The sequence below is a fragment of the Kickxella alabastrina genome, assembly GCF_025024165.1.
Source record: "Kickxella alabastrina strain RSA 675 chromosome Unknown BX661scaffold_3, whole genome shotgun sequence".
NCBI lineage: Eukaryota > Fungi > Kickxellomycota > Kickxellomycetes > Kickxellales > Kickxellaceae > Kickxella > Kickxella alabastrina.
In genome coordinates this window covers 108,105-123,275 of record NW_026251474.1, presented here as the reverse complement: position 1 = coordinate 123,275, position 15,171 = coordinate 108,105, and the positions used below count along the sequence as shown (strand labels likewise).

The following is a 15,171-nucleotide window of genomic DNA, read 5'->3' as shown; positions in this document are numbered from 1 at the left end:
CCTGGTGCGATTGGAGTGAGAGTCTTGGCATTCAGGCAGCTGAAAAATGGCAAATGGGAGTTCCATTTGCCATTTGCCATTTTTTCCTACTTTTTCTCATTCTTCACAGTGAAATCCCCCCTCCCCCCCCCCACTCTCCCAACCCGCAATCAAGGTACTGGATCAACCTCAACTATATTAGTGATCCTTTTTCCCTTCCTTCCCAACAGTGTGTCCTCCCTGAAGAAGAAAATTATATTTTTTCACACCTTTACCTCCACCTCCCCTCACCACCCCCTTTTTTACTTTTAAATTCTAAATCAACTATTCGATCTTTTTTACCTCTATTCCATTTCTTTTTTATTCCTTTCAATCACATTCACATTCACAAAAAATGTCTCTCAGTAGACTACCGCAGGTCGCTCTGCGCCGACTCATGCCAGCCATCACAGCAGTACCCAAGAGCCTAGACGACGACCAACTAAAGAAAATTCTCGACCCACAACACCAACACGCTCAGCTACGCAACACCTTGCCGAGTAAATCCGAACTATCCACGCTCTCCACAACCCAAGGTCTCCTCTCCGCACTCTCCAAACTATCCACCTCCACAACCCAACCTGGCACCTCACCGTCATCGCCGGCGGCGGTTGGTAGGTTGTTGATGAATTTAATCGGGGCTCATGGGAAATTGTCGTCGCAGGATTTGGCGCTTTTGAAATCGACCACGGGGCTGAGTACGGAGGACGGAGAGTCCGTGGTGGCTGTGAAGGAGGAGCCCGGAGAAGGCGGCGGCGTGTTGGATTCGGCTAGTGTGGACGCACTTGTATTGTTGGCACTTCGCGATACCACTGCCTCTTCTCCCTCTCCCCCAATTTCTTCGCCCCCTTCTTCGTCTTCGGCATTGTCGACTGTGGGAGCAGGCAACTCGGGTGCATTGGCCTTGGAGGAGCATAACAACTTGGCAGAGTCTTACGAAATGTCCTCTGATGATGACTCCGGTCTGCCACCTATCCCCTCCGACCTATCCTCCTCGGAACGCCGTAAGGAGCAGAACCGCCGGGCGCAGAAAAAGTTTAGACAAAAGGATAAAGTGCGTCAGAAGGAGATTAAATGGCGCGCGGCCCAGTATGAAGACTTGGTCGAGAGCAATAAGAGGTTTAAGCGGGATATCGATAGTATCAGTAGGGAGCGCGATATGTATAGGAGGATTTTGGAAAATAGTGGTGTGGATTTGGCTGCGGCGAAAATTTTGGGCGATGGCAAGTCTTCCAAGGTAACAACGGGTCTTTCGCAGGCGGAGGTTTTGGCCCCGGTGGCGGTGCAGCCGGATATGGGGCTGGATCCGATGTTGGTTGGACATGGAATGGATCAGATTGCACAAGATACTTTTGGATCTATTTCTAGTGTTCACACACAGCAGCAACAGCAACAGCAACAGAAGAGGTCTTTGGGAATGTCGATGAACGATATGCTTTCTTCTTTGGTCTTTGGCGCTGTCAAATCCGATCCCATGTTTGGCTTGGTTTCGCAACCCAATACTTTCCAACACACTTCAACTCCCTCGGCCAGCTTATCCCCGACAATGTCCGACGCAGCCTCCTTGTTGCCGGCATCCTTGTCCCTGTTATCGAACTCATTTGGTACCGCGGTTACTTTATCCGACGATAATATCACCACTGCTACTACAGGATCCGCTACTACTAGCAATTTCAATTTGCCATCTGCTGGGTCTAGTGCTTCTTTAGTCGAGGGTCAGTCTGGGGTATGGTTTGATAGTGCGGATATGATATTGGTTGATTCGCCAATTATTGCTGATCATATGGATACACCAGTGGGTGTATTCAACAGCAGCAGATGGTTGATCCGATGGCGTTTATTGATGAACTGTTGGCTTCGCCCGAGTTCTCTTCGGGATCGGTGGATAATTTTGCAACGGGTGCGGTGAATGGTCCGGGATCGATGGTGCGGAAGCGCTCATTTGACGATATGTTTTAAATATTTTTTCTTTTCTCTTTTCCCCCTCCCCCCCCCATTTCATTTCATTTAATTTCTTTCGCTACATAAATTTTAATTAATTTTTTTTGCTCGTAAATATTTGTTTACATATTGTCGAAAAAGAGATATTGTCGCATATACAACAGCGCCACATGAAGGATAGTGCTTTTAATTTTAATTTTATGTACACGTTCTGCCAAATGTTCACAAGTCATGCTTGGTCGTGTGTATTTCGATATGGATAACTGCATTGTTTAAATTTTGTAAAACTATGAGGATGTTGTCGACCACACGCACAACACACATGTCGCCGATCAGCAGATGAAAATATTTACGCGTGGAAAGACGGTGGCGCAATGATTCCTTGGTACTATCTGGAAGATCGATGTTTCGCAAACAAGCGGACTGCATCATTTTTATCCCGCAACAAACTGCCAGTCTGCAAAGTATAAACATAATTATTTATAAAAAAAAAATTCTCCCAAGACAAATGATATAGTCCAGCCGTTCGACATACTTTGTAAAATAGTTGGCTACGACTGGCCCACTTTGACAAGATCCTCAGTTCGTAAGCTACGCTGTACCTTTCGGACACACATAAAAAAATTGGGGGCAAAGGACAGCCAATCATGACAATTGACCACGCCTGGTAATCGTTGTAGCTTTCAATGAGATTCAAAACATGTCAACTATGGAGTGATGTTCCCAACAGACAGAGCTCCTTGTAAATTTTTTTCCAACAGGCCTGTTGAAGTAGCAGTCGCAATCCAAAGCGCCTTCGTGGTCAAATGCGCCTATATCTTCCCCACCTTCGCTGTAAATACCATCCTCGTTGACCTCACCGTCGTTGTTATATCGAACATGATCTACGCGATTATTGCCTTCGAAATCGGTGGCAGGATCAAATGATACAACGTCCCTAAATAAAGTTTGCAATACTAGAAGATGTTCAAGCAGATCAACCATCTTTTGAAACCCAACTACCACATGAGCTATAGGATAAGAGATCGGATGTTGTTGGCCCATGCCCCTGAAATGATACCTAGCACAAAGTAGCTTTGAATCAGCGTGATGGTGAATTTATGGCTTTTGCACAGACAATTGGGCCGCGCCGAGTATCTTGAGTGCAAAAAGGAGTCTCCCTATCTGTTGGCTCAATACCATCCAGATAAAAATAATACAACAAAGTCGCGGATATTTGTTAGCTGAAAACGTACCGGACCGCTCTAACCCCTCAATAGAATCTGGGGAAAGCGATATGTCTAAAACGTTCAAGTGTGCTGCAGTTGCCTCTAAAAAAAACAAAATAAGTTGCCATAATGAGAGTAACGGAGTTGGAGGTATACAGGGATTTGAGAGCTGGAAACAGAGCCACTCGAACACGCCCAGTCAGAAAGGATAAATGAGTAATATTGGCATTAGCCGTGATGACGAGTTTTCCCAGCAAAGGATACACCATCGAGCGGCCGTAATGGTCAAAGAAAAAAATTCCTAACCACATTATTTTGCTTGTAACCTATAACTCAACGGCCGCAATGTACCAACACTCCGCCGGATGAGCTCAGGGGCACATGATGGTGGTCGCCAACTACATAATGTTTGAAGCATACCAATCCATGGTACCTACACTCACGTCTTGTACAGAATGATTTTCCACAAGATGGCGATTCGACAGATACCTGGCTTCACACCTTTGCACAGGTCAGAGCAAAGTCTGGCCAAGGGGTGGTCGTTGGTCTGCTGCTTGTCATCCTCGTAATGCGGATCAGCACTGCTGACCGTGACTCTGCACACTCCCGGAACTATGCGTCTAATGACCTGAGCAAACTCCCTCGCACAGTGCTCAGTCAATTCTGCGGCAGCCGAATCACTGTGCCTACATTCAGACAACATTAATCTCAGCGAAAGTGCATCTGGAAAAAACAAGGCCAGACTGGCATGGTTTAATAAAACTCCGCATACGTTAATTGTCATCCAAGCTTTGCCAGTTGCATATAACGGCAACACTCTTCACAATGTAGGTCGCATAAAACTGTGGCAAGAAAACCGGGTCAGACAAGTGCCTAAAGTTAAATACTCCTGGCATACCTTCGAGAAGGCATTCCAAAATGATCTCGCTGCACAGGCGCTCCAAAACAACCGTGCGCCAAACGCGGCAGCAGTGGACAAAGACATCGGCCAAATTAGCACTATTACGATAACTGGGCTTTTGATTAATTGTTGGAATCAGAGCAATAAAAATATAACTAAATATCAAATTGACGACCTCGATAGGAAGCGTCTGAAAAGGAGCAACTGAGAAATGAAAAGCAAAAATTGCGATGCAGCTTCTGTTGTATAAAATGAATATATTTAATAAAAATTGTGATCTACATGCATGAAAAAACAACCTTAATTTTGCCATGTTATTTGAAAAAGAAATCAAACAGAAAACCTGATGATTGTGAATGTTTATTTCAAATGTCATAAAAACAACAACAACAACAGCAATATAATGCTCTAGAAAAATGTGGGTCAACTAATATATTTTTATGTTTCAAGAATTACTTAAGGAACTACAAAAGGGGGCAGCGCTGTGAATATAATGTTGTTCCTTGATGTCAGCCAACAATAACAGAAATGTGTATAGCAGACATGAGGGCAATCTTGATGCTTGAAAAGGAAGATAGTGGCTTGGAATGTGTGTTAGGCACCATAAGCAGTAGCATATTATTCTAATTAAATTGCAATTCACTTGTCAATATTCTATAAACATTGCTATTGCAGTCAAAGCTAAAATTGTGTTTATTTTATACTTACACACGCATATCATTAAATGCACAAGTCCAAAATATTACACTAAAAAATAATAGTCGGAATAATCACCTCAGAATTTAAATTCATAATGGTATACTTGATGAGCTTGCGGCAGCTTGTTTATATACTTGCCATAATTAACCGCACTCGCAAAAGGCTTGACCTGTTGGAGCCTCTCTGACTATGGTAGCCAATCAATAAAAGCCGCCAAATTGGCTAAGAAAAATTTGATAATACTGACAGTCAAATAATTAAAAGAAAAATAAATGTTGCCAGTTACCCATGGTTTATTTTTTGTAAACAAACAACCTCCTTAAAATAACAGGCGCAAAATAAAAGTTTGTTTGGATATGCTAGCAAAATGTGTATATTAGTTGGTTGGCTGGCTGTAGATTTGGAAGGGTGCAAGTGCATTGAACATGTCATCGGCGGCTGGCTGCACAACCGTGTTCTGGGACAAATTGTCGATGGCTGCCTGGTCTTCTAAAAGTTGTTGCATATGCTCTTGCTGCCGCTGCGCATGGTTTGGACGGACACCGCCAAACTGCATCATATAATCAACTGCCTGCTGCTGCTGGGTCAGCGCCTCTCGAATCTTGTTTTCCCTGGCCTTTTTTCCCGTACCCCTGGGCTTACGCTTGACAACTTTCTGGCCTTGCGCGTTGACAACCATCACCCTGTCGGTTCCGTGAAGACTTTCGTATAACCCGCAGCTATTGCATACCCGTGCATTATCGCGCTTGCGCCGTCTCCACGTGGGGCTTAGCGCAACCTGGCACGACGAGTTGGAGCACACTTTTTGCTGATTCCGCTGCTGCTCGAGGTCCTTAGTTTTTATCAATCTTGGTCTAGTGGTGTCAAAAGACGGCAGGGAGGGCAGCGGCAGCGCTGGTACTGATGACAATGGATATTGTATCATCATCGAGTGATCTTGTGCGGGAATATCGTGGGGTTGCTGCGGGTAGCATGGGTAAAGCAGATCGGTAGGCAAATGTACCTGGTTTTGACTGTTATTCAACTGCGGATAAAACACCTGCTGTTGTTGCTGCTGGAAGCACTGTTGTTGAGAAGAGGAATATAACTGACTGAAATTTCCAGTCAACCCATTAGGCGATAAATGAGATGGTTGCTGGAAAATAACTTCGTCATTGGAGAAATGCATTGGTGCAGAATATATTTGGTGTTGTTGCTGCTGCTGCTGCTGAATATTGGGCTGTGTGGAGAAATGATCTGGGACGGAGAAAATACGATGCCCTGGTGAATCTATAAAATTAATCGAGTCAAAGGACTCGGTACGCTGGGTTAATGCTGGCGTCCACATGTTGCTAATTGATATTGGACTGGTGGCACGCTTATCCGCGGTCTGGTCGTCCAACGGTTTCATGCCACCGTCAATCGAGTGGTGAAACATAAAATATAATAGTAATTAATAAAATATTCAATGGTGCTGAAATAATATTGAGATGTATAGACCGTTGATGAATTTCAATGGGGATTTTTTTGAAAGGGATGGGAGATATGACTGCTTTATATGGCTGGTCCGACATACTATAGAAAACATGTAAAATGAAAGATGGACGAGGGGTGACGTGCTTTTGAAAAGAAAATTGTGTGGGTATACTTTACAACCTCCCTCATTTCATTTTTTCTCTTTGGGATATTCAAGCTTGCAAGTTAATTTTTCTCGTGCATGTTTGAAAATAAACAATGCTCATTTTTTTTTTCGCTCGTGCATATATGCAATTTTTTATTTAAAAAAATGGACATCCCCAAAGAGAAATATTACCACTCACAAAAAAAAGCCGGCCATATTTTTCTGCCTACCAAATGTAAATATTGAGGCAAGAGTAATATCCATGCGTAACACCAATTATTTTGGGATTTAAAGAGCCAATAAAACCTATTTTGAAATTCACTAAACGGAAAAGGATGCACCTATATTTTACAAGACTCGACTGACTTGATGGATATACGCGAAAAACACGCATATTTCGCACACGTATATTTTATATCATATACTCAATATTTCTTATTTATCTATCACTGTGCGCATATTTATCAATGTCATTGTTTTTCTGCATTTGAACTTTTCACAGTACTCTCGAAAATAAAACATTCCGACCATTTTCTTTCACACATTTTGTGTTTGTCCGCTTATATTTATGTTCCCCCTTTTATTTGTTTTTAGATTCGTAAATCAAGATATATTACTATGCCATTTTGTTAATTTTAATCGATTATTGTTTCAATTTTTGATTAAGATTCAGCCCAGGTCCAATTTACCAAAAATTCAGTTCATGCGTTTATGCGATGTTTTTTTTGGCTTTTATAAACCTTTAATGAAAAGATGGTTGCATGAAAAGCTCTTCTGCCTAGAAATAAAAGCCACCATATATGCTTGTGGTATTTTTTTACGGAAATATGTAGCAGTCATTAATTTTTCCAGTGCCACGGGTAAGAATAATAATAGCTGATAGTATCATTTTGATCGTTATTTTATTATTTTCACATTATAACTGTTTTATTTTTTACATTCTACATTTTATATTTTATATTCCACATTAAACATTAAAAAAATTCTTGCTCATGGTGCCCACAGAGTCACAGATATGATAAGACACTCACATGAAACATCCATTCAAACTGACATATTTGCGGGATGGGACCTATTCGCGCTTGTCTTTGGTGTATTGCTGATGACTACAAACACACTGTTATTTATTTATGTCCTCTGTAATCGTCGTTATCCGCCGATAAAAGCTAAACACATCCCGCTTATTACCGCCCTGTACCTAAGCATGCTCATTTGGTTCCTGGGAACTATTGGAACACATTTTAACCTTCCCAACACCTTCCAAATCATACACAGCTGCATTGTATTTGGTTCATGGCTTCGGGTAATTTTTGGAGTATTCCTTTTCATTTATGTTCACACGATGCGCCTATACATTTACTATCAAATATTTGACAAACTCAACCCCATCACATATCGGGTCTACCTCTACGGAACCATCACATACATCGCCATCATTGCAGTTTACAGCATCCCTACAACAATACTTCAGCACCAGCTCTCAGTCGAATACGATTACACACACAGGGTCTGTCACTACGGCCTGGTGTTCACCGAAATGGCATTTACACTTGCCTGGGTCGGGTGCATAAGTGTCCTAATATTGGCCTTTCTTGTGCGGCATATCAACACGTCATTCAACGAGTATCGCGAAATGCTGCTAATCTGCCTGTTGTGCCTTGTCACTCTTGTTTACCAGACAATCCTGCACAACATTTTTCGCAAATACATTATTTCTCGCTGGGCGAGGTTGACAACGGTTTTTCTCGAATATTTGTCTTGCCAGACTTCGTTGTTTATCTTGTTGGGAACGCCCGCGTACAACTGCCTTTTCCATAGGGAGAAGTACAAGGAGAAGTGGTTTGCAAAGATGAGGGCTGACAACTTGGTTTCGAAATACGGGTTTGACGTGGACACGCCATACACGGGCGCATCGGACCTCCAAGTGTCAGGGACAACTGCCGTTTAGCATTATAGCAATCTGATTAGACAAATAAATTTTTAAATCTTATTTCTTTGGTGGCCTCACCGCCTTGAGCACCTCGTCGAACTTGTTGTCAAAGGCGATATCGATTTGGTCCAAAATGCTGGTCGACTGCGTGGCCCGCCCACACTCATCAAACGCCAAGAAAGACGCATGCCGGGCAACCAAGCATGCCGAGTACGCAGCCAACATCGGAATGTCCGCAAAATCAACCTCGCCACCAGTATGCTTCCACCTCACTTTCTTGTACTTGTGGCCCCATGCCAAAAACGTGGCAATTGCGCCGCTCAGAATATCGCCCTGGCCACCGCACCGGCGAAGTCCACTAAGCTCCTCACATATAAAGGTGGTCTTACCATTGGTAATTACGTCGCTCTTGCCCTTCTTCACTATGGTAACACCGCCCAGCTTTTCAGCAACCAACTGTGCCGCATGCTCCGATTTTGCATCCTCCTTGGAAATTCCCAGTGAGTCGCACAGCCTGGCAAACTCTGGCGCGTTTGGCGTCAGCACGGCATTTTGGTACCCACGGACAAGATCCGGATCCCGACCGACCAAGGCCAAGGAGTCAGCATCCAGGACCATGGGGATACCACGCTCCCTGGTGGCAACAATGACCCGGCCCACGCTCTCCCTTATATTGTCGTCGTTGCCTAGTCCCGATCCAATCGACACTGCGTGCATCTTATCCAAGACCCGACCCACCCTCTGCGAAATCTCACCCAACTCCATGTCCTGCTTATTTACTGTGGAGCGCAAATACGGATAGACAATGATATCCGGTGAGTAACCCTTGATAACTGATGCCGCGTCCTTCTCACATATGACATGCGCAATATCCGCGCCGAGACGCAGCGCTGTGGAGGCCACAAAGTATGGCGCACCAGTGTACTCCTCGCACCCGCCGATTGCTGCTACACGCCCGCAGTCACCCTTGTGCAAGTCGTAGGTCAGTGGCGGAATTAACTGGGCTAGAGTTTGGAGTCGAGGTTGGTGTGTGCTCATTTTCCCTGCGACCATTGGCGCCATGAAACTAACTGAAGTATACGCTCGTTGGAATGCGCGCTGCATAAATTACCTTAATTGTAAAGAAAAATCACAAATTCAAAATAAGTGAATGGGAAATTGCAAGACAAAAATAGAGAGAAGAAAAAATGAAGTACAAGGACAAGGGCCGGGGGCTGAAATATCACACACATATAAGAGCATGCTTAGGGTTGGTGACGTCACGTATCAATCACAGCCAAAAATGTGTTAGTAACTTTACGTGTAGATTAACAAAATTACATTCATTGCAAATCGTTGGTGCCAGCATACTTATTTCCAACGAACGAGCCAAAAAAAGTCAACTGAGCGCATTCTAATTTCATTTTTTCTTTTTCTTTCCATTCAACATTCTTTATATCTTTTTTCTTCCTCAAACATGGTAAAAACGCTCAAATATTGTCCTATGCGCAATTGGCCAACCCGCTCACCTCCATTATCCATATTCTAGGCCAACTGGAGAATAAGCGCCAAAGAGTTTGTCAGAAGAGAATCCAAATGTAAGATTTTGCGCCTGATCGACCCGTCGCTCTATCCACTCAATGCCTGCTGGTCGTCAATTTTTGCCACAGCCGATGGCCTGTCCTGAGGATGCGCCCCGTCTTTCCAACTGCGACCACGCCCCCCCCCCCCCCAAATATTTTAAGGCATGGGAGGAAGCAGCCCGTTGTATCAACCAGCGCATGCTCAATGCGGTAAAGAACAGGACTAACGACGAGGAACAGCCGACACCCAAATACAGTGCCTACATTCTGTTCCATGAAGAGTACTTTGCACAAAATAATTTGATTGTTTGTGCCTGGTTGCCAACAGACATTTGTGTCGACGTGGATGGTTCGGTTAATATAAAGTTGTACATCGATAACATCTTTAACAGTCAGCACACTGCGGCCTATGGCATGATTTCCGAAGCTTTGGCAAAGTGGGTACTGCTCCTGGAGCAAATGCTTACCTGCTGTGCGCACCAGCAACACGCCCGTGCCAAATAACCGTTTGAAGGCCATTTGCAAATCCATAAGACTTTTTGCACTCACAATAACGACAGTAACATTGAACCTGGTGGATATGAAAGTTCTAATAGCTGTGACGAGACTAACAGACACTTTGGCAATGTGAAGAAACCAAAATCCCCCTGGCAAATTTTCCAAGCCAAGTAGCATGTTGTTGCTCAATGGTCTCCACGGTCAGAACCTCCAGGCCATTGTCGAGATGCACAACGTTTATCTTACGCCGAAAGATTCCGAGTGCACTCTCCTTCAATGGCAGGCAGACTGCAGCAATTTAGAGAGTATCATCGCGACGGCAATGTACTTTTACAATGCGGAAAATATTAATTCCAGCGAGTTGGTTTTCCGCGAGTTCATTGGAAAATGCCCTGAAATATCAGATAGAAGTGAACAAATACGTACACTTGAACTCGGCGACACTCTGTATGGACAAAGTTATTGCATTCAAAGGGCTGACAAAGTCAATATCAAGGATGGCCGCTGCATTTGCTATCCCAACGTCTACCAGTACCAGATAACGCCGCAACAGAAGAGCTGGTGGGCCTATGCTATTTGCTCGCCAGGAGTTCTGAAAAGGCTCGCTGTTGGGCTTTAGTGTACGTTTTCGAGTTTACTGACACGCACACTACTTTTGAGGATGCTCAATAGGAGCTCTTTTCATATTTTCTAGGCTGACAGTCAATGGTTAATTTGAGTCTTTCAGCGATTGTGCAAATTCAGCACGTTAAAAAGCAAACTTATAGTAGCTTTCTGTGTACTTTGATAATAAAAATAAAAAAGTTACAAAGGGAAAATCCACTTTTTATAAAGGTTTTATTTTACAAACTAAGCACACAGTCGAGAAACCCTTAGAAGATTTATATTTTGTTGGATATTTAAATTGATGATGCGCCCCACATATTTATTTTCTACTTTTCTACTCTTATTTATCTTTTATTTTTTAAAAATAATTATTGTTAATTAGTATCTACTAGATGTCTCAGCCTCTGCCTTACTGTTTGCCTCCGTCTCAGGAAGAATTTAAAAGTTTGCCGAAGCATTATAATTTACGGCTTAAAAATAATGCAAAGGTATATAAATTTAAAAGGGCATTACTTGTTATAGCAATGTTCAATACATTGGAGGAAGAAATCGTTGGAAAAGGTGAGATTAGCAATTTATTTTTTGCTAAAGATGTCCTACCTTATTCTTATCAGGAAATTAAGAAATAAATCTATGTATCGTGTGGAGAAACGCTTAAATTTAACGAAGGCGGTCTAATTGTTGAATTTAAAGATAAGACAACAGGTTATATCAAATTTAAAATGTATTAGTTTTATTAATACAATAGCTTTTGCACATGTATTTTTTAATTTGCATGAGCAAACACTAATATTATAAATGCTCTTGTCCTTAGATGCAGCAACTGTTTTTGTGTTTATAGTCTTTTGTTTTTTGTAATTTGAATTTTTAATTCTCAAAAATACATATATACTTGGTACACAATTTTTGAATAGGCAATAAATACATATAATTGTTTCTTAGTTATTATGCCTGCCCCATACAATACTATGAATTTGTATATGTTTTGCGATAATGTGCGTATTTTACATTAAAACAGTAAACACTATTTATACGGGAAACCCACTGCTGGCTTCTCCCACATTGCGCTCCTCATCGTCAACTGGTTGCTTGCTTCTTCCAAAAACAGAAAGCTTGGATGTCAGCCGGCGAATATTTTCTCCAATATCCATCCTGAAATAGTCAATAAACCGGTCGTCGATATTCTTATCAGTGAACGATTCCTCTCGATCATGGTCGTTTGGATCGTCGTAGTCGACAAGCTCGCCATTCTCTAGCCGGCCGAGCGGATTTTTGTGGTTGCCGATAAACTGGCAAACCTGCTCGCTGCCGTCGGTTGCCACATTACGCTGTCTTCTGTTTTTACGCATGATGCGCCGCATGGGGAGCGTACTGAGCTGACTGTTTGTACGAGTTCTCTGTCGGCGTAATGGAGCGCCGCTGCTGTTGCCATTGCCGCTGCTAATTCCAGACTGAATCCCATTCTGAGTGCTGATGGTAATGCCGCTAGTCTCGGGTTCGATAATGGGCATAGGCATGGGCATGGTTGGGGGTGCTGATGAGTGGATGGGCAGAGGGGTTTGCAGAATGTCACTGGTTCGGGGTCGAACCTTAAATATCTCGGCAGCGCCCAGTCTGGTTTCCCGCGTGGCAGAGCGCGAGGCCTTAAGCGAGGCAATGGCATTGTCAGCATTTAGCAACAGGCCGTCGTACTCATACCCCTGCTGCACAACCTCCTCCTTGGACGCAGCGACAACTGCTGGGATAGTCCCAGTGGCACTCTTGGTATTCTCGGCCGCTGACGGCGTGCTAGTACCCAATGCGAGACTCTTCTCGTCTACATCATTGTCTCTGCCCTGTGTGATATCTGACCGATACATATCCGCAATGCGCACGCTGATGCCCAATCCTTCGCCAACAAGCCTATCCACACCCTTCATGTCATCATCCGAAACCGGCGCTTCGCCACCAACCTCGTACACGCTCTGGGATCTAACGGGCATAATGGGCGGACTGGGCATTTGCAAATGCGAGTACTTTGGACTACTGAGCGCTGAAGGTGTCTGCCTACGCTGCGGCAACATTAATGGCTGATGATGGCCGTGGTGTCTGCGAAAGATATTTATCCGATAATGAATGTCCATTTGGTCGCGGGATACCTTGGGTTTATCGTCAATGGTGATGGAGCGGCTGAGCTCGAGAGACGGCAAGGGTGGCTGCTCGTCGTCGTTGTTGCCGCCCTTCTCGGACGCACTGGGAGACGGCTCCTTGCTGTTATGAGCGGTCGGTGACTGGTCATCAGTGGTTATGGGAAGGTCAAAGACTGTCCGGCTATTGCGCTTGCTCTGCGCATTAATGAGATCCAAAGGACTGTTGCTATTTCGGTTAATCATTGGAATGTGGACACCGTGGATGCCCGTGGGCTCGCGCGAATTGACAAAGGACAGACGGCTGGCAATTCCATTGCGGATGGACACAGACGATATGGATCTGCTGCGGCTGCGCACAACCTTGCCGATATGCGCCAGGGGCACGGTGATACCATGGACTAGAACGGAGGAGAAAACAAGGAAACTAACGATGGGCACAACCATATCCCCCGAGACATAGTGAAAGTGCTCAGGCTCGTGCTTAAAGTCCTTGTGAATAGTCTGGGCAAAGAAAAGAGCGCCGACGCCAATCGGCCCAAACCAGCCTGCAAAAATAGACTGTCGATAGTTTCTGAACGCCGGTGTTATCCGGGTGAGCAGCACAACAATAGGCATGCGGCGTAGGAGCAGAATCATAATGGCAGCGACGATGAGGCGCCAGGGGGTGAGCATCAACACAGCGTTGTTGAAATCATGCCATGGGATAATGGTGCCAAAGTAGATGAAAAACGCCACATTGACCAGACCGTCGAGAATTTCTTGGAAATGCGCGTCCTTGGTCTCCTGCCGGAACCAATCGTCCCATGTAAAGGCATGGCCGGCGACAAAACAGCACAGGATGTCGTCGCTGTGGATCAGCTGCAGAATACCGACAATGAAAATAGCCAAGCCGATAGAAAACGCCAAAAACGACTCCTTGTCAATCAGGTTGTGCGTCTCAGCCAGCCGCAGGAGCTTTCGCGCAACATACCCGACAACAATTCCAATGACGATAGAGAGAAGCATATGGTAGCACCAGATCCAATAAAACCAGCGGCCAATAGCGTAGCCCGTCGAGTAGTTGCTGTTCAGCATGTACAGCCCAAAGTACAAAAACAGCATCCCGAAGCCGTCGTTAATACCAGACTCGGCCGAAAGTGCGTCGCGGACATTCTTGGGCACATTAGTCTCGGCGTAATTCCCCTTCATCACGGAGTTGGCCAAAATGGCATCCGTCGGCGCCGTACACGAGGCAATAAGCAGGGACTCGAGGAATCCTAACCTAAAAATCAACTGGATGATTCCAGCAGACACAAGCCACATCACAATCATTACTGGACCAAGGAGCACAGACATGGTCCGCCACTTTTGCAATATGTAGCGGCGCGGCAATGTGATGCCGGCCACAACCACCTGGATAGCAATGACATAGCGTGAAAACTCTAGTGTGAAATTATCTGTGTCGACAAAGTCCCGCGGGTCTAATGCGTTGGACACCTTGGGACCGATAATTATCCCAAAAACCATGGCCACGAGGGATTCGGAAAGATAGAGGCGTTGTTTCATAAAGCCCGAGACCAGGCCGTATATGCAGATAAAGCCGCCTAAAAAGGCCGGCACAAGCTTGGTTGCGGCAACAACCATGTGAAAATGATAAAAGTTTTGGAATAAAGTACAAAATGTAGGATATAGTGTGTATAAAATAAATAAATGAAAGAATTATAATTGTTTAGTAAATAAAAAAGAGGGGATGTGTATTGTATGAGTGATGTTAATGATAAAGGATAATGATGAAGATGACGACTATAATGACAAGGAAAACAAAGAACAACTACAAAAGACAAAGGAAATGAAAAGACCTTGTCAATGTTATATACCCAGCCTGGTCGGTAAAGACGACTGTAAAAAAACATGGCACCTGCACTTTGATACTACAGCTCAGACACTTGCCATCGAAAAATAGTATACATAAGAAACTGTTAAAAAAAGCATGTACAAACAAAAAAATAAAGTAGGAAAGTTGGGAATGAAAATCTCGGAACCTGGCAGAAACAGAACTTCAGCGCGCATAGGTGAAGGAAAATAGAAAAAAGGGCATCG

The 15,171-nt window shown here is 44.1% G+C and overlaps 6 protein-coding genes across 6 annotated transcripts; 2 read left to right on the top strand and 4 right to left on the bottom strand.

Annotated features, from left to right (window-relative positions):
• Positions 1–79: 79 nt before the first annotated feature.
• BX661DRAFT_177259 (uncharacterized protein) lies at positions 80–2,100 on the top strand. Its single transcript, XM_051534587.1, is given in 2 exon segments — positions 80–1,813; positions 1,831–2,100. 2 exon segments carry the CDS (start codon positions 374–376, stop codon positions 1,975–1,977), a joined length of 1,587 nt encoding a protein of 528 aa, XP_051394023.1. The 5' UTR covers positions 80–373; the 3' UTR covers positions 1,978–2,100.
• Positions 2,101–2,652: 552 nt separating this feature from the next.
• BX661DRAFT_168779 (uncharacterized protein) lies at positions 2,653–4,079 on the bottom strand (the record flags this gene model as incomplete). The annotated part of the gene is made up of 3 exons (XM_051533467.1): positions 2,653–2,896; positions 3,611–3,853; positions 4,066–4,079. 3 exons carry the CDS (start codon positions 4,077–4,079, stop codon positions 2,653–2,655), a joined length of 501 nt encoding a protein of 166 aa, XP_051394022.1.
• A 1,064-nt stretch (positions 4,080–5,143) lies between these two features.
• BX661DRAFT_168778 (uncharacterized protein) lies at positions 5,144–5,935 on the bottom strand (the record flags this gene model as incomplete). Its single annotated transcript, XM_051533466.1, has 1 exon — positions 5,144–5,935. One exon carries the CDS (start codon positions 5,933–5,935, stop codon positions 5,144–5,146), a length of 792 nt encoding a protein of 263 aa, XP_051394021.1.
• A 1,774-nt stretch (positions 5,936–7,709) lies between these two features.
• BX661DRAFT_196157 (uncharacterized protein) lies at positions 7,710–8,315 on the top strand (the record flags this gene model as incomplete). The annotated part of the gene is made up of 1 exon (XM_051538027.1): positions 7,710–8,315. The coding sequence occupies one exon, from the start codon at positions 7,710–7,712 to the stop codon at positions 8,313–8,315; it is 606 nt and encodes a 201-aa protein (XP_051394020.1).
• A 39-nt stretch (positions 8,316–8,354) lies between these two features.
• Positions 8,355–11,042, bottom strand: BX661DRAFT_168777 (Ribokinase-like protein; the record flags this gene model as incomplete). Its single annotated transcript, XM_051533465.1, has 3 exons — positions 8,355–9,301; positions 10,327–10,430; positions 11,011–11,042. 3 exons carry the CDS (start codon positions 11,040–11,042, stop codon positions 8,355–8,357), a joined length of 1,083 nt encoding a protein of 360 aa, XP_051394019.1.
• An 882-nt stretch (positions 11,043–11,924) lies between these two features.
• On the bottom strand, positions 11,925–15,061 carry BX661DRAFT_177252 (Sodium/hydrogen exchanger family-domain-containing protein). Its single transcript, XM_051534586.1, has one exon. It carries the CDS (start codon positions 14,713–14,715, stop codon positions 11,992–11,994), a length of 2,724 nt encoding a protein of 907 aa, XP_051394018.1. The 5' UTR covers positions 14,716–15,061; the 3' UTR covers positions 11,925–11,991.
• Between the last annotated feature and the right edge of the window lie 110 nt (positions 15,062–15,171).